The following is a 16,569-nucleotide window of genomic DNA, read 5'->3' as shown; positions in this document are numbered from 1 at the left end:
GGCAACTACCATTCTGCTTTCTCGCTCTTTAAATGTGACGACCCCAAGAACCTCGTATAAGTGAAATCATAGTTTTGCATTTGTGTGTGTGACTGGCTTATTTCACTTATTTTCCTTGCGGCTCATCTGTATTATATGTCAGAATTCCCCTTTTAAGGCTGAATAATATTCTATTGTATCTACAGACCACATTTTGCTTATCCATTTCATCCCTTGACGGATAGTTGGCTTGCTTCCACGTTTTGGCTGTTTTGGATAATGCTGCTATGAACACGGGTGGGCAAATATCCCTTTGAGACCCTGTTTTCGATTCTTCAGGGTGTAGACCCAGAAGTGGAATCGCCAGATCATTCTTGAATTCCATTTTTAACATTTCGAGGAACTGCCATGCTGTTTTCCCCAGCGCCTGTACCATTCTACTTTCTTCCCCCACAGTGCACAGGGGTTCCCATTTTTCCATATCCTCATCAACACTTCTTTCTTTTCTTCCTTCCTTCCTTCCTTCCTTCCTTCCTTCCTTCCTTCCTTCCTTCCTTCCTTCCTTCCTTCCTTCCCTTTCTTTCTTTCTTTTTTTATAGTAGCGACCCCAATGCATGTGGGGTGCTATCTCGTTATAATTTTATTTGCAATTCCCTACTGTTTAGTGACGTTAGAATCTTTTCACCTGCTCCTTGGCTATTTGCATGTCTTCTTTGGAGAAATGTCTGTTCAAGTCCTTTGTCCATTTTCGAATTAGGTTATTTGCTTTGTGTTGTTGAGTTTAGTTCTTCATTTTTCTGAACATTAGTAACTAATCAGATATACAATTTGCAAATATTTTCTCCTATGGGCTGCCTTTTTACTCTGTTGATGGTGTCTTTTGACGCACGAAAATTTTAAATTTTCACGAAGTCCAAGGTATCTAGTTTTTCTTTTGTTGGCTGTGCCGATGTGGCATTTTGAGAAGCTTAGGAGCATGAACTCAGGCACCAGAGGGTGAAAAGTCCCCAGGTGGTGCCATGATGGTCTGGAGCAGAGCCATCTCATAAATATTCCAATTCTTTATTTTAAACCCCGAGACACATGGTTGCTTTATTTTTACTTTATACTTTGGATTTCACATAGATGAAGCTAAATGTTCACTATTCTTATTGCTCTTTGTCTCTCTCTCACTTCGAATTGTCTTATTTATACTCTTGTATTTCCTTGAGCATGGGTCTGTTGGCAGTTCTTATTTATATTTTTTATTATTAATATAAACATATATTTTATATTTTTAAGTACATCGAAGATAGCATTCCACTACTTTAGTGTTTATTTAGCGTTAATTTTTAGTGTTTCTATAGAGAACAACATAGCCAAATTCTCACTCCTATAAAATAAACCATTTTTTTCCTATGGCTTCTTATCAGACTTTGTCTTTGTCTTTTTCTGCAGTCCCTCCCCCTCCTCCTTCCCTCCCCCTCCTCTGTTCTTCTTCTTTGTATTCATTGATGTTTTCGAGTTTGTGTTTTGGAATCTTTCATCGGTTTTGGCAAATTCTCGGCTATTATCTCAGGTATTGCTCCTGCCCTATTTCTCTCTCCTCTCGTCTGTACACATGCAACTCTACTTACATGTGTTAGACTTTCTCAACGGATTCTGTGTCTCTTAGCTCTTCCTTATTTTTCATATTTTTATTTCTTTATGCTGGATTTCTTCTGCCCTTTCAGTTCATTTATTCTTTCTAGATCTCTCTAATGCACTATTAAATCTATCCACTACATTCTTACTGCTACTCTTTTTTAGTTCCAGAATTCCTACTTCTTTCTTTTATAAATATGCTATTTCATTTTTCACATTTCAATTCCTTGCTTAGACTTTTAAATGGTGTTTTGTTTCTTCGAACACGGCAAACATTGTTATTTCATGGTTTACATGTGATAATTCCAACATCTTTGTGGGTCGGTTTCTGTTGCTGGTTCCTCTCATAATGTCTTGTTTCCTTGGAGACCTAGTCATTTTTGTGCTAGTCGCTATATTTGAGGAATTATAGGAAAAATTTGATGCCCAGGATGCCACTTTCCTCCCAAGATGGTTTTCATTTGCCTCTGCCACACGTCTAAATGAGCTATCATTCTGGGTTTGTCTTAACTGTAATTTGAGTGTCTTGGTCGCTTGGATCAACTAGGTGACGGGGAAATTGTGAAATATTTCATTCAGTATTTTTTAAAAGTTTTTCTCATTCAGGGTATTGCTTTCAATAACCTAGCCTATCATTACTAAAAGTTAAACTTTTTCCATTTTCTGAAACTTCTTGGATAAGACCGAGATTCTATCTTTTCTTCATGTTTGGTAGAACTCACACATAAAACCAACTGGTCTCAGGTCATTTTTTGGGTGCTTCATCTTCTGGAATGTACTTCCACCTTTTGCCTGTCTAGCACTCATTCAAGATGCAGCTTAAATGTCTTCCCTAGTAAGTCTTTCTTCACTTCCCAGTCCCTCCGCTCTTTGTTTATGCTTTCCTGATATTATTACATTGTGTCACCAGAATATGTTTATATTTATGGATTCCTTTAATAGACCTGGAGCTGATTGATGGCTGAAATGTTATATTACTCAGCTTTGTAATACTAGGTTCCAATACAGTTCATGATAGGTGCTCGAAAAATCTTGACTAAATTGAAATATGAAAATTAAGTTAAAAATGGATTGGTAGCCATCATAAGGAATTAATATACTAACTTTGCAAATTGTATAAAAATAATCCATCCCTACAATGCAGCTATTACTAGTAACATCAAAATTATTGCCTCAACTATCAGCAGTCCATTGTCAGTCACTTACTACCAATTATTCCTTGAACCTAGCCCAAATTTCCTGCCTCCTCTCTAGTGTTCCTAATTCGCCCAACTACCGAAGAGCTTTCTACTCCCTTGCCCGCTTTATCCCTCCTTCTTACTCGATATTATAACATGAGTCGTTCAATGTTGACATTTATTGAGCTAAGCTAAATATATGACAGACCCTGAATGGATGTAGAGTATCTCATTGACTCTTCCCAACCACCCAATTAAGTATTATTACCACTCCATTTTACAAAGGAAAAAAAAGTGTCTTACAGAGATGGTTACCTGTCCAAGGTCAGGTGCTAAGCGATGAAAGCAGGATCTCCATCACCCAGGTTTGTCTGATTGCACAGCTCATGCTGTTTACCAGAAGTTGGCAAACCTTTTTCATAAGGACCGAACCTGTAACATTGTAGGCTTTTTAGACCCTACAGTCTCTGCCATAACTACTCAGTTTTGCCACTGTGGCATCAAAGAAGTCCTCGACAATATGTAAGTGAATGGGACCATTTCCAACATCATTTATAAACAGAGATAGTGGGAGAGCTTTGGCTCACAGGCTGTAGTTTGCTCTTAGCAACTACATTATTCTGTTATTATTTTCCTTCATTCTCTAAGTTTTCAGTTCAACAAATATTTATAGCATGGCTTCTAAGCACAGGTACTTGGGCCTGGATGGGATGAAGATAAAGCCTCCGCCTTGAAGGACCTTAGATGCCTTAGGGAAGGTGATACGTCAACCCATCTGTAGCACAAGGCTGACTATGGAAAGGCAGTGCCGAGAGAGGTCTAAACTGACTAGAGCTCCTGCTGATTGACACGTGACATTGTGGTGGCGCAGGTGGCAATGCCATGAGCTTTCCAGAGAGAGAATCGTAGGCGGAGACGGTAAGCAAGAATTTTTCTCTCCAATCGTCACTCTTCTTCCATTCTCTTTACCAGAATCCACTTGGTTCCTCTCCTTTTTCCAGGCCAAAACCCTATGCGCTTTGGTCCAAATCTTTTTGCCTGCACATCACCAACTTTCTCCTTTGCTTTCGTTCCCCCCGCCGTTCCTTCTTTCCTTTCTTTTTACTTCTTTTTACTTTTTGATTACAGTCATCGCCGATCCAGTTCTTCTGCAGTGGGTTCGAGACTCAAATTCATATCACAAATTTCATCTGAATTTTAATTTAGGTCCATCAACGTGGTGGCACATTTATCTAAGGTAAACGATTATATAACATGACATAATATTAAAAGTGCCTTTTAGCCCAAGTGAAATATTAACTTAGTTCTGTCAGTTCAGTCAAGGTTGAAATCCTCTAGTTGATTCCAGATAGTCACATGCCTGCTGTTCGACCAATTTAACATCCTTCTGTTTGTCATACCTGCCTATACTCCTAGTCTGTCCTGTTAATGTCTTTTTAAATCTTCTTCCTTATACTTGGTTTCTTCTCCCCTTCCATCTTTCCTCTTTCTTGTACTTTTTTGATTGCTGTGCTCCCTCTTGGAGGCGTATTTCCTTTCTCCTTTCTGTAAATATCATCTAAAAATATTCTTCGTTCATTAATTCAACTAACATTTATTGAACGATTACCACACAGTAGCCGCTTTTCTAGGTGCTAGAACACATTCTGGCAGTAAACCAAATAGATAAATAATGATAAACAAATGAGATAAGTAAAGTATGATATAGAAAGTGTTAAGAGCTGTGAGAAGTTCCTGAGGAATTTTGGAGATGTGTCACAGTTTTAAAGATTGATAAGGGAAAAACTCATTAAGAGATCATTTGAGCAGAGTTGAAGGAAGTCGGGAAACAAACCCTGCAAATACTTGCTGGCAGTGTTGGCGATGTTCCACACCAAAGGACTAGCGCGTGCAAGGCCCTGAGGCAGGAGGGTACTACGGCTGGTGGAGTGCAATAGAAGGCCACTGTGGTCGAGACAGAACGGAGAGGGCAGAGACGAGATGTGATCAGAAGCAGGGGAAGAGGGAAGCAGACTTTTCCAATGGAAAACTTCAGCTTACCCTGAGCAAACTGGAAATCTTTTAGGGGGTTTTGAGCACAGCAAAATGTTGGCTTACCTTTTTAAAGGATCCAGAATAGGCAAAAGAAGCCAATACAAAACAAAACAAAACCCAATCAGGATCATATTGCAATATTCCAGGTAATAAATGTGAATATTATGGGGAATGTTTTCTGGAAGAATCAAGGTAGTTACCTTTGTTTCCCAATTGAGGGTAGAAAATTAAGGGGCACGATCTTGATGCGTTACGGTACATTTTACTATCCCTGCTCCTCGAGGAAAAATTGGATTTTGCCTTGCTAGTCTAAGGATTGTTAAACATTTTGAAATGTCTGGAGCACTGCTAGGTAAACTGATGCCTGGCACATAGTGGGCACACAGGAATATTTGCGGAAATGAAGGGTTACGTAGTCAGTGAAATGGCTGAGCGACTTGCTTGTGCGTGATTCGTGTCTCCTGCATACTCCGGCCGTGTTTATTATCGTGTCTTTAAATTTTATGTAGCAAAGAACATCAAAAGCGCCACCCTATAAACACATTCCTCTCTTCAAATAGAATCGTAGAGGGTACATATTTATATATTTTAAGTGGTCCCACAGCAGTTAGTACAGTCCTCTGTCATAGCTGTTGTCAACAGCATTCAGTGTGATGTCGGCCTCTCTTTGTCATCCTCGGTGAGTTCCTTCAGGGTTGGGATCATCTCACCTAGCACAGAGCTTGGCAATAATGCTTGTTGAAAGTACACACGTGATTAAGGGCCGTGGGAAGAAAATGTGTGAGTTACCAACACCTGCCAGAGGACCTCGTGGGATTCCTGAAAAATATACTCATTCCCTTTGGAAAAAAGCTACTTTGTACCCCGCCGCTGCAGCGTTTAGCTCCTGGATCGAATTGCGTTTTAGGCCCTTTGGTGGGCTGGGGTAACATATTCCCGCCCGGGCCGGGCGCCTGGCAAGTGACCCTGTGTGCTGGGCCTGAACGTCCAGGGGCAGCGGCCTGCACACTGGCGACAGGATGCTCGCGTTCCCAGAGGGTCCGAGTTGGGGGACTGACCAGTTAGACCGCAGGACCTGGTCTCCGGCCTTCTCCTCTGAACGCCCCCGCAGTAGCTCCCCACTGCATGCTCCATCCCCCCAGGGGGACCGGTCCCAGCACCCCCAACCCCTCGGGGTGCCCCTTGGTCCCGGGGTCCTCCTCTCCCGCCCGACACCCCCGCCGCCCCTCCCCCGCCGCATACAGGCTCTGCCCGCGCCCCTCCTCCGGGACCTCAGGCCGCACTTCCGCTCGCGCCGCGCCCCCCGGGGCGGGACTTCCGCTCGCGCCCCCTCCCCTCCGGCCGCACTTCCGCTCGCGACCCGGCCCCTCAGCTGGACTTCCGTCCGCGCCCCCTCCTCTCGCCTCGCAGTCCTCTCTGACGCCGGAGGCGAACCCAGCGCGTGCCTTCGCGTTCTCGCCACCCGGCCGCGGGCTCCGGGACGCAGAGGCGGCGGCGTGGCCCGGAGGGCGAAGGGCGGCGCTCACTCGCCTGCTTCCCTCCCGCTGCTGCGCCTCCTCTCTCTGCGCGTCGTCGTCTCCCGGCTCGGCATTGGCAAGATGGCGGCGCCCAGGCAGCTGCCCGCCCGAGTGTCGGGCATCATGGTGCCCGCGTCCATCCAGGACCTGGAGGCCCTCCGCGCGCTGACGGCGCTCTTCAAGGAGCAGCGGAACCGGTAACGGCGCGAGCGAGCGGGGCGGCGCGGGGGCGGGCGGCTGCGGGTGGAGGCCTCCGCGGTCGGCCCGGGAGTCCCTGGCCGCTGCTTCCCCGCGCGTGTCTTCCCGCGTCGGTCCTCGAGGTGCCCTGGGCGGCTGACACCTGCCCCCCACCCGCCAGTCCAGGTGCGAAGCCGGGCGGACGAAGGGGGCCCGTCTCGTTAATTGTGTACGAGCCGATGGCGCCCCTGTGACGTGCAAGGTACAGTTCCAGGCCCCGGCGGGGCGCACAGGACCCTCGGAGTCACGAGGCATGAACTCTAGGGGGGCAGACATGTTACCGATGTGCGCGTGGGGAGGTCGCGTGAATACCAACCAATCCCTAAGCCGGGGCGCTGGGCTTGGTGCGCCCCTCCGCCCACCGCCGAGCCCAGGCCCTGCCATCCACAGTGGGCGGGCGCTGTGCGGAGAGTGGACGACCCTGGTCCCGAGAAGCCCCTCTAGTCCACACTTCGCCGCTGCGGGGCCAGGAAGTCAGGTGTAAAGGTGCCCAGGAGCCTGACGGACCAGGATACGGTTCCTGGTCTCTCGACCTGTGCGTTATTGGGCACTTTCTGGAAGCTTTAGATTTTTTTTTTTTTGGTCTAGAAATTAGAATATGCTGCAGAATTTTATTGCTGGATTGTACAGAGGAATAAATGAAATAAAACTTGATAAAATATGATGACCTCGATGCTTGTTTGATTTTTGTTCTTCGCAGGGCCTCAGTTTTCTTATCTATTTAGTGGGAATAAAGTTGAACAGTACCTCCCTGGGGGGTTTGTTATAAGGATTAAATGAAATTATGCATATTAGATGTTTAGTACATACTTGACACAATACTAAGGTGTTAGCAGATGTTATCGTTTGAAACATTTATGGTCCATCATGTGCTAGGTGTTGTGCTAGGGGATGAAGTTGAAAATGGAAAGTTCTGGGAAGCCCTCATCTCGGAAGTCGGGGAATTATCCGATCATGGAGGCTGGTGCGAAGAGTATAGGGAGCGTAGAAGAAAGGGACAGTGAGACTTGGGTTTGTCCAGACTATCCTTGGTGATCTTCTCGTCTGTAAACTAGACAGACACCTTAGTCCGAGCACTTCTAGGACAGATCACAACAGGAAGCGCTGGGCTGTTGAGAGAGAGCTGAGTCCAGGGCACTGCTCCCTGGGCTTTTCCGTAGATTCCGTAACTGACCCGACACTTCCGGGAGATACACTGATTAATGCCGCAGCATATCTGTACCCATGATGCACTCTGTAATCAGTCCGCCATTTATTGAGCAGCTACTATGAAACAGCTTCTTTGCTGGGAGCTGAGGATACAAAGTTGAATGTGACGTGATCCCTTTTTTTTTCAAGTATGTTAGGGAAATTGCTGTGTAAACAAATTGTAATGAGGTTTAGACAAGAAGAGGTGGTGGCACAGGGGAACGTGACGTGTTGGCTAGGCTGATGGGTTGCAAAGGGTTTAGATCACACTGGCTGCACGCTTACTGCTGAGAGGGTTCCTTAGGAGGTACGTGTAGCAGGGTCCGTCCCTAAGGGGATTAAACACAGGTAAGGGATTTGCTTACAGAGGAGACGTTCAAAGGTCAGTTCTCTCTCTGTAATCTGTAGGATAAAATCTAAGACCCTGAGCCAATCTACAAGGCCTTTCTAGGCCCTCCTATTGTGAGGGGAGTTAATGGGGAACTAGTGAAGGTTCTTTCAAGGGAGTGGCATGATAGAACTCCGTGTTACAAAGGTCTCTCTGGCTGCCATTGTGGGGGATAAATTAGGATGAGGCAGAGGCTGGGGAGTTTTAAGAAGCTGATGCAGAAGCCCAAGTGAAAGAGAAAGGTACCTGAATTAGGACATTGTCCATGGGGACGGATAGCGTAAATGTTGACAAGCATTTACTAGGTCGAATGGACAGGACTCACACTAGTTGGACTGTTGGAGGATGAAGAAATGAAGACGTTGCCCACATTTGGCTCTGTGTCTTTGAACAGATCACTAGTTGCTCCTCAGAGAGATCTTGTGGGGTTTAGACCAAAGCCCGGCTGCCCTGACAGGATCTCCCTCCAGTGCAGATGGACCCAGAAGGAGGGTGGGCCACGGTGCTGGGAGCTGGATGGGGCATAAAGTGAAGCGAAATGAGGCCTCAAGAGTAGCAAATAGAAAACGTCAGGCAAAGCAAAAACAAACTGAGGAAAGTAAGTAAGGGATTGAACAAAAGATACATATCTTGGCTGAAAAAAATGTATTTTGTGGTCCTTCCCAGATGTTTGGTGCTACAAAACAAGTTTCAGTCTGTGGTAGCTGGAGTGATAGAAGTGTCATGTAGTGGAAAGGACAATGACTTGGGAACCAGGTGGACCTGGACAAAAATCCTGGCTCATCTCTCTGGTCCCCTTATTTTTTGTCTTGAAAATGGGAATGATACTGGCCGTGTTGGAGGATTACCATGAGGGTCTCTGGTGCTGTGTGTGTAGCCCAGTGCTTTGTGCATAGTGCGTGCTGTTTACTTAGCACGTGCTTTTAAGAAGTACCTGGGCTGGAAGTGACCGAGAACCCAGTCGTGTTTAATCTCCTGCCTTGTGGAAAGCAGTGGAAACTGTTCCAAAAAGATGATAATTTATTCTAATTTTTGCATTTCCTGGGAAAGGGATCTCAGAATTTCATTAGAGAGAGGCAGTTCTCATATCACATTGTAGTCATCTTAGGGCCACAAATTCTTTGATATGCTGTCCTTGAAGAGGAGGAGGTTAATTCTTCTCCCCTTGAATGTGGACTGAATTTAATGATTTGCTTTTAAATAGTAGAATATGTCCGAAGTGACTGCTGAGACTAGGTCATTCATTAAAGGCCTATTCAGTTTCCTCTCTGCTCTCTCTCGGATCACTCACCCTGACAAAGCCAGCCGCCATGTTAGGAGGACACACAGGCATCCATGTGGAGAGATCTGTGTGGCAAGGAATTCAGGCCTCCTGCCAGCAGCCACCTGATGAACCATTTTGCAAGTGGCCTCTGTCAGTCCAGCCTTCAGCCATGTGTGCAGCCTCCTGAGGGACCCTAAGCCAGAACCAGCCCACTCGGCCACTCCCACATTCCTGACCCTCAGGCCTGCACTGAGATGGCAGTGCTACTGTCTTAAACTGCTAAGTTTTGGGGTTATCGATTAAACAGCAATAGATCATTAATATCCCAGTCTAAATTCTTCATGCTCTGGATTTAACCCATATTCTATAATCCACTTCTTGAATAATATCTGAATCACTAAAGAAATTGCTTTTGATCATAAAAGATCAATATTAAGATATTACTGAACTATTCTCAGTGGAAGGTAATGTTTTTTCTTTACCTATTTTAAGTTTTATACCTTTTGTTTAATGTACATATCTTCATTTTAACATATAACGTGATTTTTCTTGGTGTGCTGTGAGTCTTAGCAAGTCATTTAAAATTCTGGAATAAAGTATAATATAAATACATTAAAAATTCTATTTTTGGTCTTTTCCCGAAGGTATTGTTTGCCGGCTCTTTTGTTCCTTTTATGAGGTATCTACATCATCTGTGTGATATATCCAGACCCCATGTTAAAATGTGGAGTCAAGTGAGATTGGTTGTCATACTCTGTACCTCTGCTGTTCGTTAAGTAGCCACTAGCTACATGTGGCTATTTAAATTAATTAGAAAGAAATAAAATTGATTCTGGTTCTTACTTGTACTGGCCACATTTTGAGTACTCCACAGCCACACGTGGCTAGTGGCTACTTTATTGGACAGTGCAGATATAGGATGTTTCTATCATCGCAGAAAGTTCTATTGGATAGTGCTAATATAAAATTTATTTTTTTCTGTAGAGAAGATTATGTTTGGTTTTTGAGTATTCGTGAAATGATGTAACATTTGGCTACTACTTTCTATAAATTCTCATACTTAAATTCTCGTACTTAAATTCTCATACTTAAACTGATACCTCATTGCTTGTCCATCTGCTAAGCTTGAATAAAGTGAGCATATCACATTCTCTAGCATCTATGCCTAGATAATGGTAGATAGATGCTTAACAGATTCTTGTGGAATCACTCCTGTTTGTATAGCTTATTACTCATTGTGCATGCTTGGTCTTTTTTCTTCCATACTCGTAGACAGTTTTTTTAAAGCTGTCAATCTGGCTTATATTTCCTTTTCAGTCTGCGTCTAGTTAAAATCGTTTTCCTGTTTATTTTCTTCAGGGTTTTGTGCATCCTATTTAATAGTGCAGATACTTCCCTCCGTACTCCGAACCCATTTACCTTATAAACTCTATTTTCCTTTTTTTTTTTGGAAAGCACTTTATTACATTTTAACATTACCGTATAATTATTTATAGTGGTTTCATATTCTCTTTCTTCTTCCAGAATGGAAGGCCCATGAGGGCAGAGATATTTGGCTTTTTTGTAATTATTCTGTTTGGATAATGTTTCTTGGATTTGATGTCTTTATCAGTTTGAGAAATTGTCACCAATATTTCTCACGATACTGCTTTTCTTCCATTCTTTCCTTCCAAGACTCCAATTATACCTATGTTAAACTTTTCATTTTATATATATTTATATATATATATATATATATATAAAATGCGTGTGTGGTTTAATAGTCATCAGTTTTTTGTGGCACTCCTTATTATGTTGAGGTATTTATGTCTTATCCCACAAGTTTTTTTTAATTTTAACTTTTCAATTAGAGTTGACAGTATTATATTAGTTTCAGGTGTACAGCGAAGCAGTTAGACATTTATATAATTTACTAAGTGTTCCCCAGGATTGGTATCCACCTGGCATCTTACATAGTTATAACAACGTTAGTGACCATATTCCCTGTGCTGTACTGTAGTCACATCTCCATGACTGTTTCGTAACTGTCAGTTTGTACTTCTTAATCCCTTCACCTTTTCACCCAGCCACCAACCCGTTCCCATCTGGCTGTCATCAGTTTGTTCTCTGTGAGTCTGTTTCTTATTAGTTTATTTTGTTCTTTAGATTCCACATATAAATGAGATCATACGCTATTTGTCTTTCTCGGTCTGACTTATTTCACTTGGCGTAATGCCTTCTAGATCCATCCATGTTGTCACAAGTGGTAAGATCCCATTCTTCTTATTGCTGAGTAATATTCCATTGTATGTATGTACCACATCTTCTTTATCCAGTCGTGTGTTGGTGGGCATATCACGGGTTGGGTTGCTTGCATATCTTGGCTATTGTAAATGATGCAGCAGTTTGTGAACATGGAGTTCACTATATTTTATATGTCTCACAGGCTCCTTTCAGTGTTTTCCATTCTCTCTGAGCTTCTGTTTGAAAATTTTCTACTTATCTGCTCTAGTTCTCCAATCCTCGTTTCTGCTCTCTTATCTGCTGTCTTGTGTTTAGTTATTTGGTCATATCTTTTTTTTTTTTTAATTAGTGTTGAATGTCGTGCATGAAAAATGAGGCCATTTTCAGGTGTCTTCCCTTCGCAGGTATTTGCAAACTCAAAACCAAAAACAATCTAAAACGATTTCTTTCAACAAGTGATGGTGGCACAACGATATCTAATTGGAATAAAGTGAACCTTGACCTTCACCTTGCACCATTCACAGTAAATATTTTAACATGGATTATAGACCTAAACATAAAAGCTAAAACTATAACTTGTTTAGAAGAAACATAGGAGAATATCTTTGTGGCCTTGAGAGTAGGCAAACATTTCTTAACCAGGACACGACACCAGCTATGCAGGAAAAAATTGGCTTTATCAAATTAGACTTTATAAAAATTAACTTCTGCTCATCCAAAGAAATTAGAACGAAAAGGCAAGCCATAGAATGAAAGTATTTGCAATACATATATCTGATAAAGGACTTGTTTTAGAATATATGAAGAGTTCTTACAACTCAATGATAAAAAGACAACCCATTAAAAAATTGGGCAAAAAAACTTACCTGCTTTACAAAGAAAGATATTTAAATGGCCAAAAATGTATGATAAAGTACTCAACGCCATTAGTCATTAAGGAAATGCAAATGAAAATAACAAAATACCACTTTATGCCTTTTAGCATAGCCGTTACAAAAAAAATTGAAAATAAGCTGGTGAGGTCGTGGAGGCATTGGAACTCTTGTACATTGCTGCTGGGAATGTAGAATGGTGTCTTACTGTGGAAAACAGTTCGGCAGTTCCTCGCAAAGCTAAACATAGAATGTGATCTAGCAATTCCGCACCTACGCGTGTGCCCCAGAGCATTGGAAATGGACCCAGATGCTCGAATGCTGATGTTTGGTGTAGCATTATTCACAGCAGCCAAAGGATGGCGACAACCCAGGTGTCCATCAGATGAGTGAAGAAGCAAAATGTAGTCTTTATATAAGTGGAATATTATTCAGTTAAGGATATATTTTAACACAATTTAAAAAATTAATTATGTAATATACCAAAATCCATTGAACCACATCCTTTAAATAGGTGCATCGTATGCTATGTTAATTATATCTCAGTAAAGCTGTTCTAAGCAGACAGAAGCACAATGAGATCCATTAGCATGCCCACTAGAATGGCTACAATTACCATGACTGATAGCACCAAATTTTGGCGAGGGTGCGGAGCAGCTGGCGCTCTCATACGTTGCCGGTGGGAGGAAAAGTGGTGGCAACTGCTCTGGGAAATGTTTTGGCGGTTTTTATAAACACACACCTGCCCATGGCCCCAGATATTTATCCAAAAGGAACAAGAACATATGTCCACAAAAGACTCGTAAGAGAATGCTCTTAGCAGTTTTATTGGTAATAGCCAACGCTAGAAACAACCCGAATATCTGTCAGCGAGAGAATGGCTAAAACTACTTGGCAAGTAAGATGAATGAGCCACTAAAACGTACACAACAATGTGGACGAAGCTCAAAAGCACACTGAATGAAAGAAGCCGGGGACACCGTGCATGCTGTATGATTTTATTTTATGAAGTTCTGAATTGGCAAAGTTCATCAGCGGTGATAAGGATCGGAACAGCGGGTGTTGAAGGTTGAGGTCGACTGGAAAGGAGGATGAGGGAATTTTCTGGCCAAGGAAAATGTGCTGTGTCCAGATGAGGTCTTGGTTGCCTGGCTGGGTGCATGTGTCTGTCACAACTCATTAAACTAACACGATTTGTGTATTTCACTGTGTAAATCATATCTCCATGTAAGTTATTGTCCTCACCACCACCTCCAAAATGTATTTGAGCTAAGTCTTAGCCAGCGTGGTTGAAGGACATACAACTGGCCTTTTCTGCTCAGTATTTGAGAGTTATTACTGGTAAAACAATATTTTTGAATTGTAAAATTTGCTATAAGAACAAGAGAAGACTGGGCATTGTACCCTCTGATGTGCCCGGTGTACTGGGGGCCTCCTGGTTCTGTGTCACGTTTTCATCACGTCGACTGTTGTCAGTTGCGCCGTCCTAAGAGCACGTCGTAATTTACCTGCACTTGTCTTACTGGTGGGGATTCGGATTGTTTTGAATGTCCAGTAATTCAGACAGCGCTGCAGAGGCCATGCTTACATACATCTCCGTGTGTCTTTGAGCCTTTGTTTTTTTCCCAAATCAGAACGTGAGGCAAGGACTTGGGTGAAGTAATTTAATCAGAGGTGATGCCAGCAATGAGGCGTGTGGGAGGGGGAGCCGGGCCGGAAGGAGAGACCGCCAGTGTAAGAGTGCCTGACTGAGCTGGTAACTGGTGTGGGCAGCTGGGCCCAGTCCTGCCGGGTCCCCCCGAGGAATGCGAGCCGGGCAGTTTCTCTGTTAACCTGCTGCCCAGTGCCTGGGACTTGCCCCCGGGATCATCAGCTGCGTGGGTCAGGGTGTGGCCTGAGGGCACCCCGAGTTTATAGTCCACTCTTCTTCTTACGGTCCCCTCTGCCACTGGCTCTACGAGAAAAGGTCGGTGTCTACGAGAAAAGGCCTAGACAGGAGTGTTGTCCCCACGGCCGCAGCCTGTCGTGAGGCTGTCATTGGAAGTAATCACCTCCCTGCTCCACCCTCTAGGTCTCACTTTTTGCCGGGCTCTGATGCTAAGGGGTCTGAGCCCTCGGCTGCCCTGCGCTTGGCAGGCTGGCTGCTGCTGTTGCCTGTTCGTGGTTATTGCTAGACGCACGAGCACCAGGAGACATCCCACGGTCCCCAGGGTCCGGAGCCGCCCTCCCTCCCCCGTCTCCTCCTAGCGGTGCTGGCTCTTCCTGATAGGATTGGCATCATCGGCCGGGGCTCCTTTTCTTTCTCCTTTTCCGCCTGCTGGTCCACTGGCTTGAGGATCCCAAAGCGATCGTCCTGTAGATTTAGTTTAAGATGCCCTGGATTTCTTCCCACGCTCCCCCATGGCAGTGGCCTTCGTCTTGGACCTAGGACTTAGTCCAGCACAGTCTGGAGCTGAGGGCTTGGGAACACAGATTCTGTAGGTGGGTCACTGGGAGTGATGAGGAAGGCGGCTGGTTTTTCTTAGGGTTCGTTTTTCTTTTGAACCTTTAGTTTGCTGGTTCACCTTGAGTGAGAGATTTGTTATATTTTCTCCCTTGATGGGCTCACTCTTCCTGTAAAAATAGTTTTGCTTTTTTTTTTTTTTTTTTGAATTTTCCACTTATTTCCTCAGTGTTCCTAGCCTAAGATCTTCTATTGGTGGTTTATGTCATAAGGATATTGGAGATACTGCGTATCTGGTTCCTAAGCTGGCCAGCATCTTGGACCAGGTCCTAACTGAAGGTCTCTTGGCTTTCTCCTGACATTGAAGGTGCATGGCTTTATATATGCCACATGCACAGGGCCCTGTATATGTGACGCGTGCATAGGGCCACCTGAGTGTAGCTCTTTTACTGCTTCTTCAGATACAGGGCAGTCCTGTCCTAGCACTGTTTTCCGGACTAGCTGTGATCACCACGAGGCATAGGTCCCCCACACCCATGCTAGGGTTGGGTTGCAGATGGCCTCTGCTGCTCTGAGCATGTGCCACTCTTTGGTTTTAGACTTGAGTGTAGCTGAGCATTTCCATTCAGTTTTCGGTGGGCTACATATTTACAGTTTTTAAAAATAAATATGAGTCTACGGCCATGCCACCCTGAATGCACCCGATCCCGTCTGATCTCGGAACCTAAGCAAGGTCGGGCCTGGTTAGTACTTGGATGGGAGACCACCTAGGAAGACCGAGTGCTGTAGGCGTTTAAAAAAAAAAAAGATTACATCTTTGGAATGGAGGAGAGATGTTTAAAGTGTGAACTCCTTCACTGCACTTTTCATAATGAAATAGGCTTTTACATCTTTTTCCTACTTGATTGTGACTTTGCTCGGGGCTGGGATTGTCTTTTTAGGGTATTTTCCCGGCACAGTGCTTGGTCCGTTTTGGGTGCTCAGAATGCATTGAACTGACAGAATGATGAGGAGCCCGTGGCTGTGATGAGAAAATGACTTCTCAGTGCTGTCCCGGAGCCAGTCAATTGCTCTGATTACACAGAAGCTGTTAGTTCCGCTTCCTGTGATATCCATCCATTTATTCAGTCACTTCACATGTGCTACGTACCGTGCTGTGGTTAGTGCCGTAGCTGTAGTCAGTACAGTGTAAATGACTGTACTTAGCTCACATCGAGCCACCAAAATAGGAATAGCTCAAATGCTGTATTAAATTTATAAATATAAATGTTTTCTGCTTTTATATTTTTGCTCATACACTCATAATTTTCCCTCAAGATTTAATTACCATTTTACGTCTTCCCGAAAGCCTTTTTTGGCCTACGTGCCTTTGCCCCGTATTCCGTTTGACACTGTTTGCCTCTTTCAAAGAACTTCATGTGGTGTATCGCAGTCACTTAATCCCCTGCCAGCCCCACCGGAGTGAGAGCGGTCTGAGGGCGGGACTCTCCCTATCCGCTTTTGTACTCAGGACATATTTTAAGACCTAGTACAAAGTGAGCACTTGATAGTATTTTTGTTATTTCCTTGAAATTTAATTTTTTGAGTCATTAGATATAAAATGAGAGCATAGAGTAAAGACTC

At 43.8% G+C, this 16,569-nt stretch overlaps 1 protein-coding gene and 1 non-coding gene across 2 annotated transcripts in view; both read left to right on the top strand.

The window, feature by feature from the left end:
- Positions 1 to 6,190: 6,190 nt before the first annotated feature.
- Positions 6,191 to 16,569, top strand: part of ATXN10 (ataxin 10) — a 136,967-nt gene continuing 126,588 nt past the window's right edge. Inside the window, exon 1 of the mRNA XM_039863191.1 lies at positions 6,191 to 6,528. Within this exon, the coding sequence (XP_039719125.1) occupies positions 6,413 to 6,528 (116 nt within the window). The 5' untranslated portion in view covers positions 6,191 to 6,412. The remainder of the gene's footprint in view (positions 6,529 to 16,569) is intronic.
- LOC120603019 (5S ribosomal RNA) lies at positions 15,620 to 15,738 on the top strand. The gene has a single exon (XR_005652938.1). It is a non-coding gene; the product is annotated as a 5S ribosomal RNA (ribosomal RNA).

This window comes from Pteropus medius, unplaced genomic scaffold (assembly GCF_902729225.1).
Source record: "Pteropus medius unplaced genomic scaffold, Ma_sr-lr_union100, whole genome shotgun sequence".
NCBI lineage: Eukaryota > Metazoa > Chordata > Mammalia > Chiroptera > Pteropodidae > Pteropus > Pteropus medius.
The sequence above is the reverse complement of the archived record's forward strand: the minus strand, read 5'-3'. Positions and strand labels throughout refer to the sequence as shown.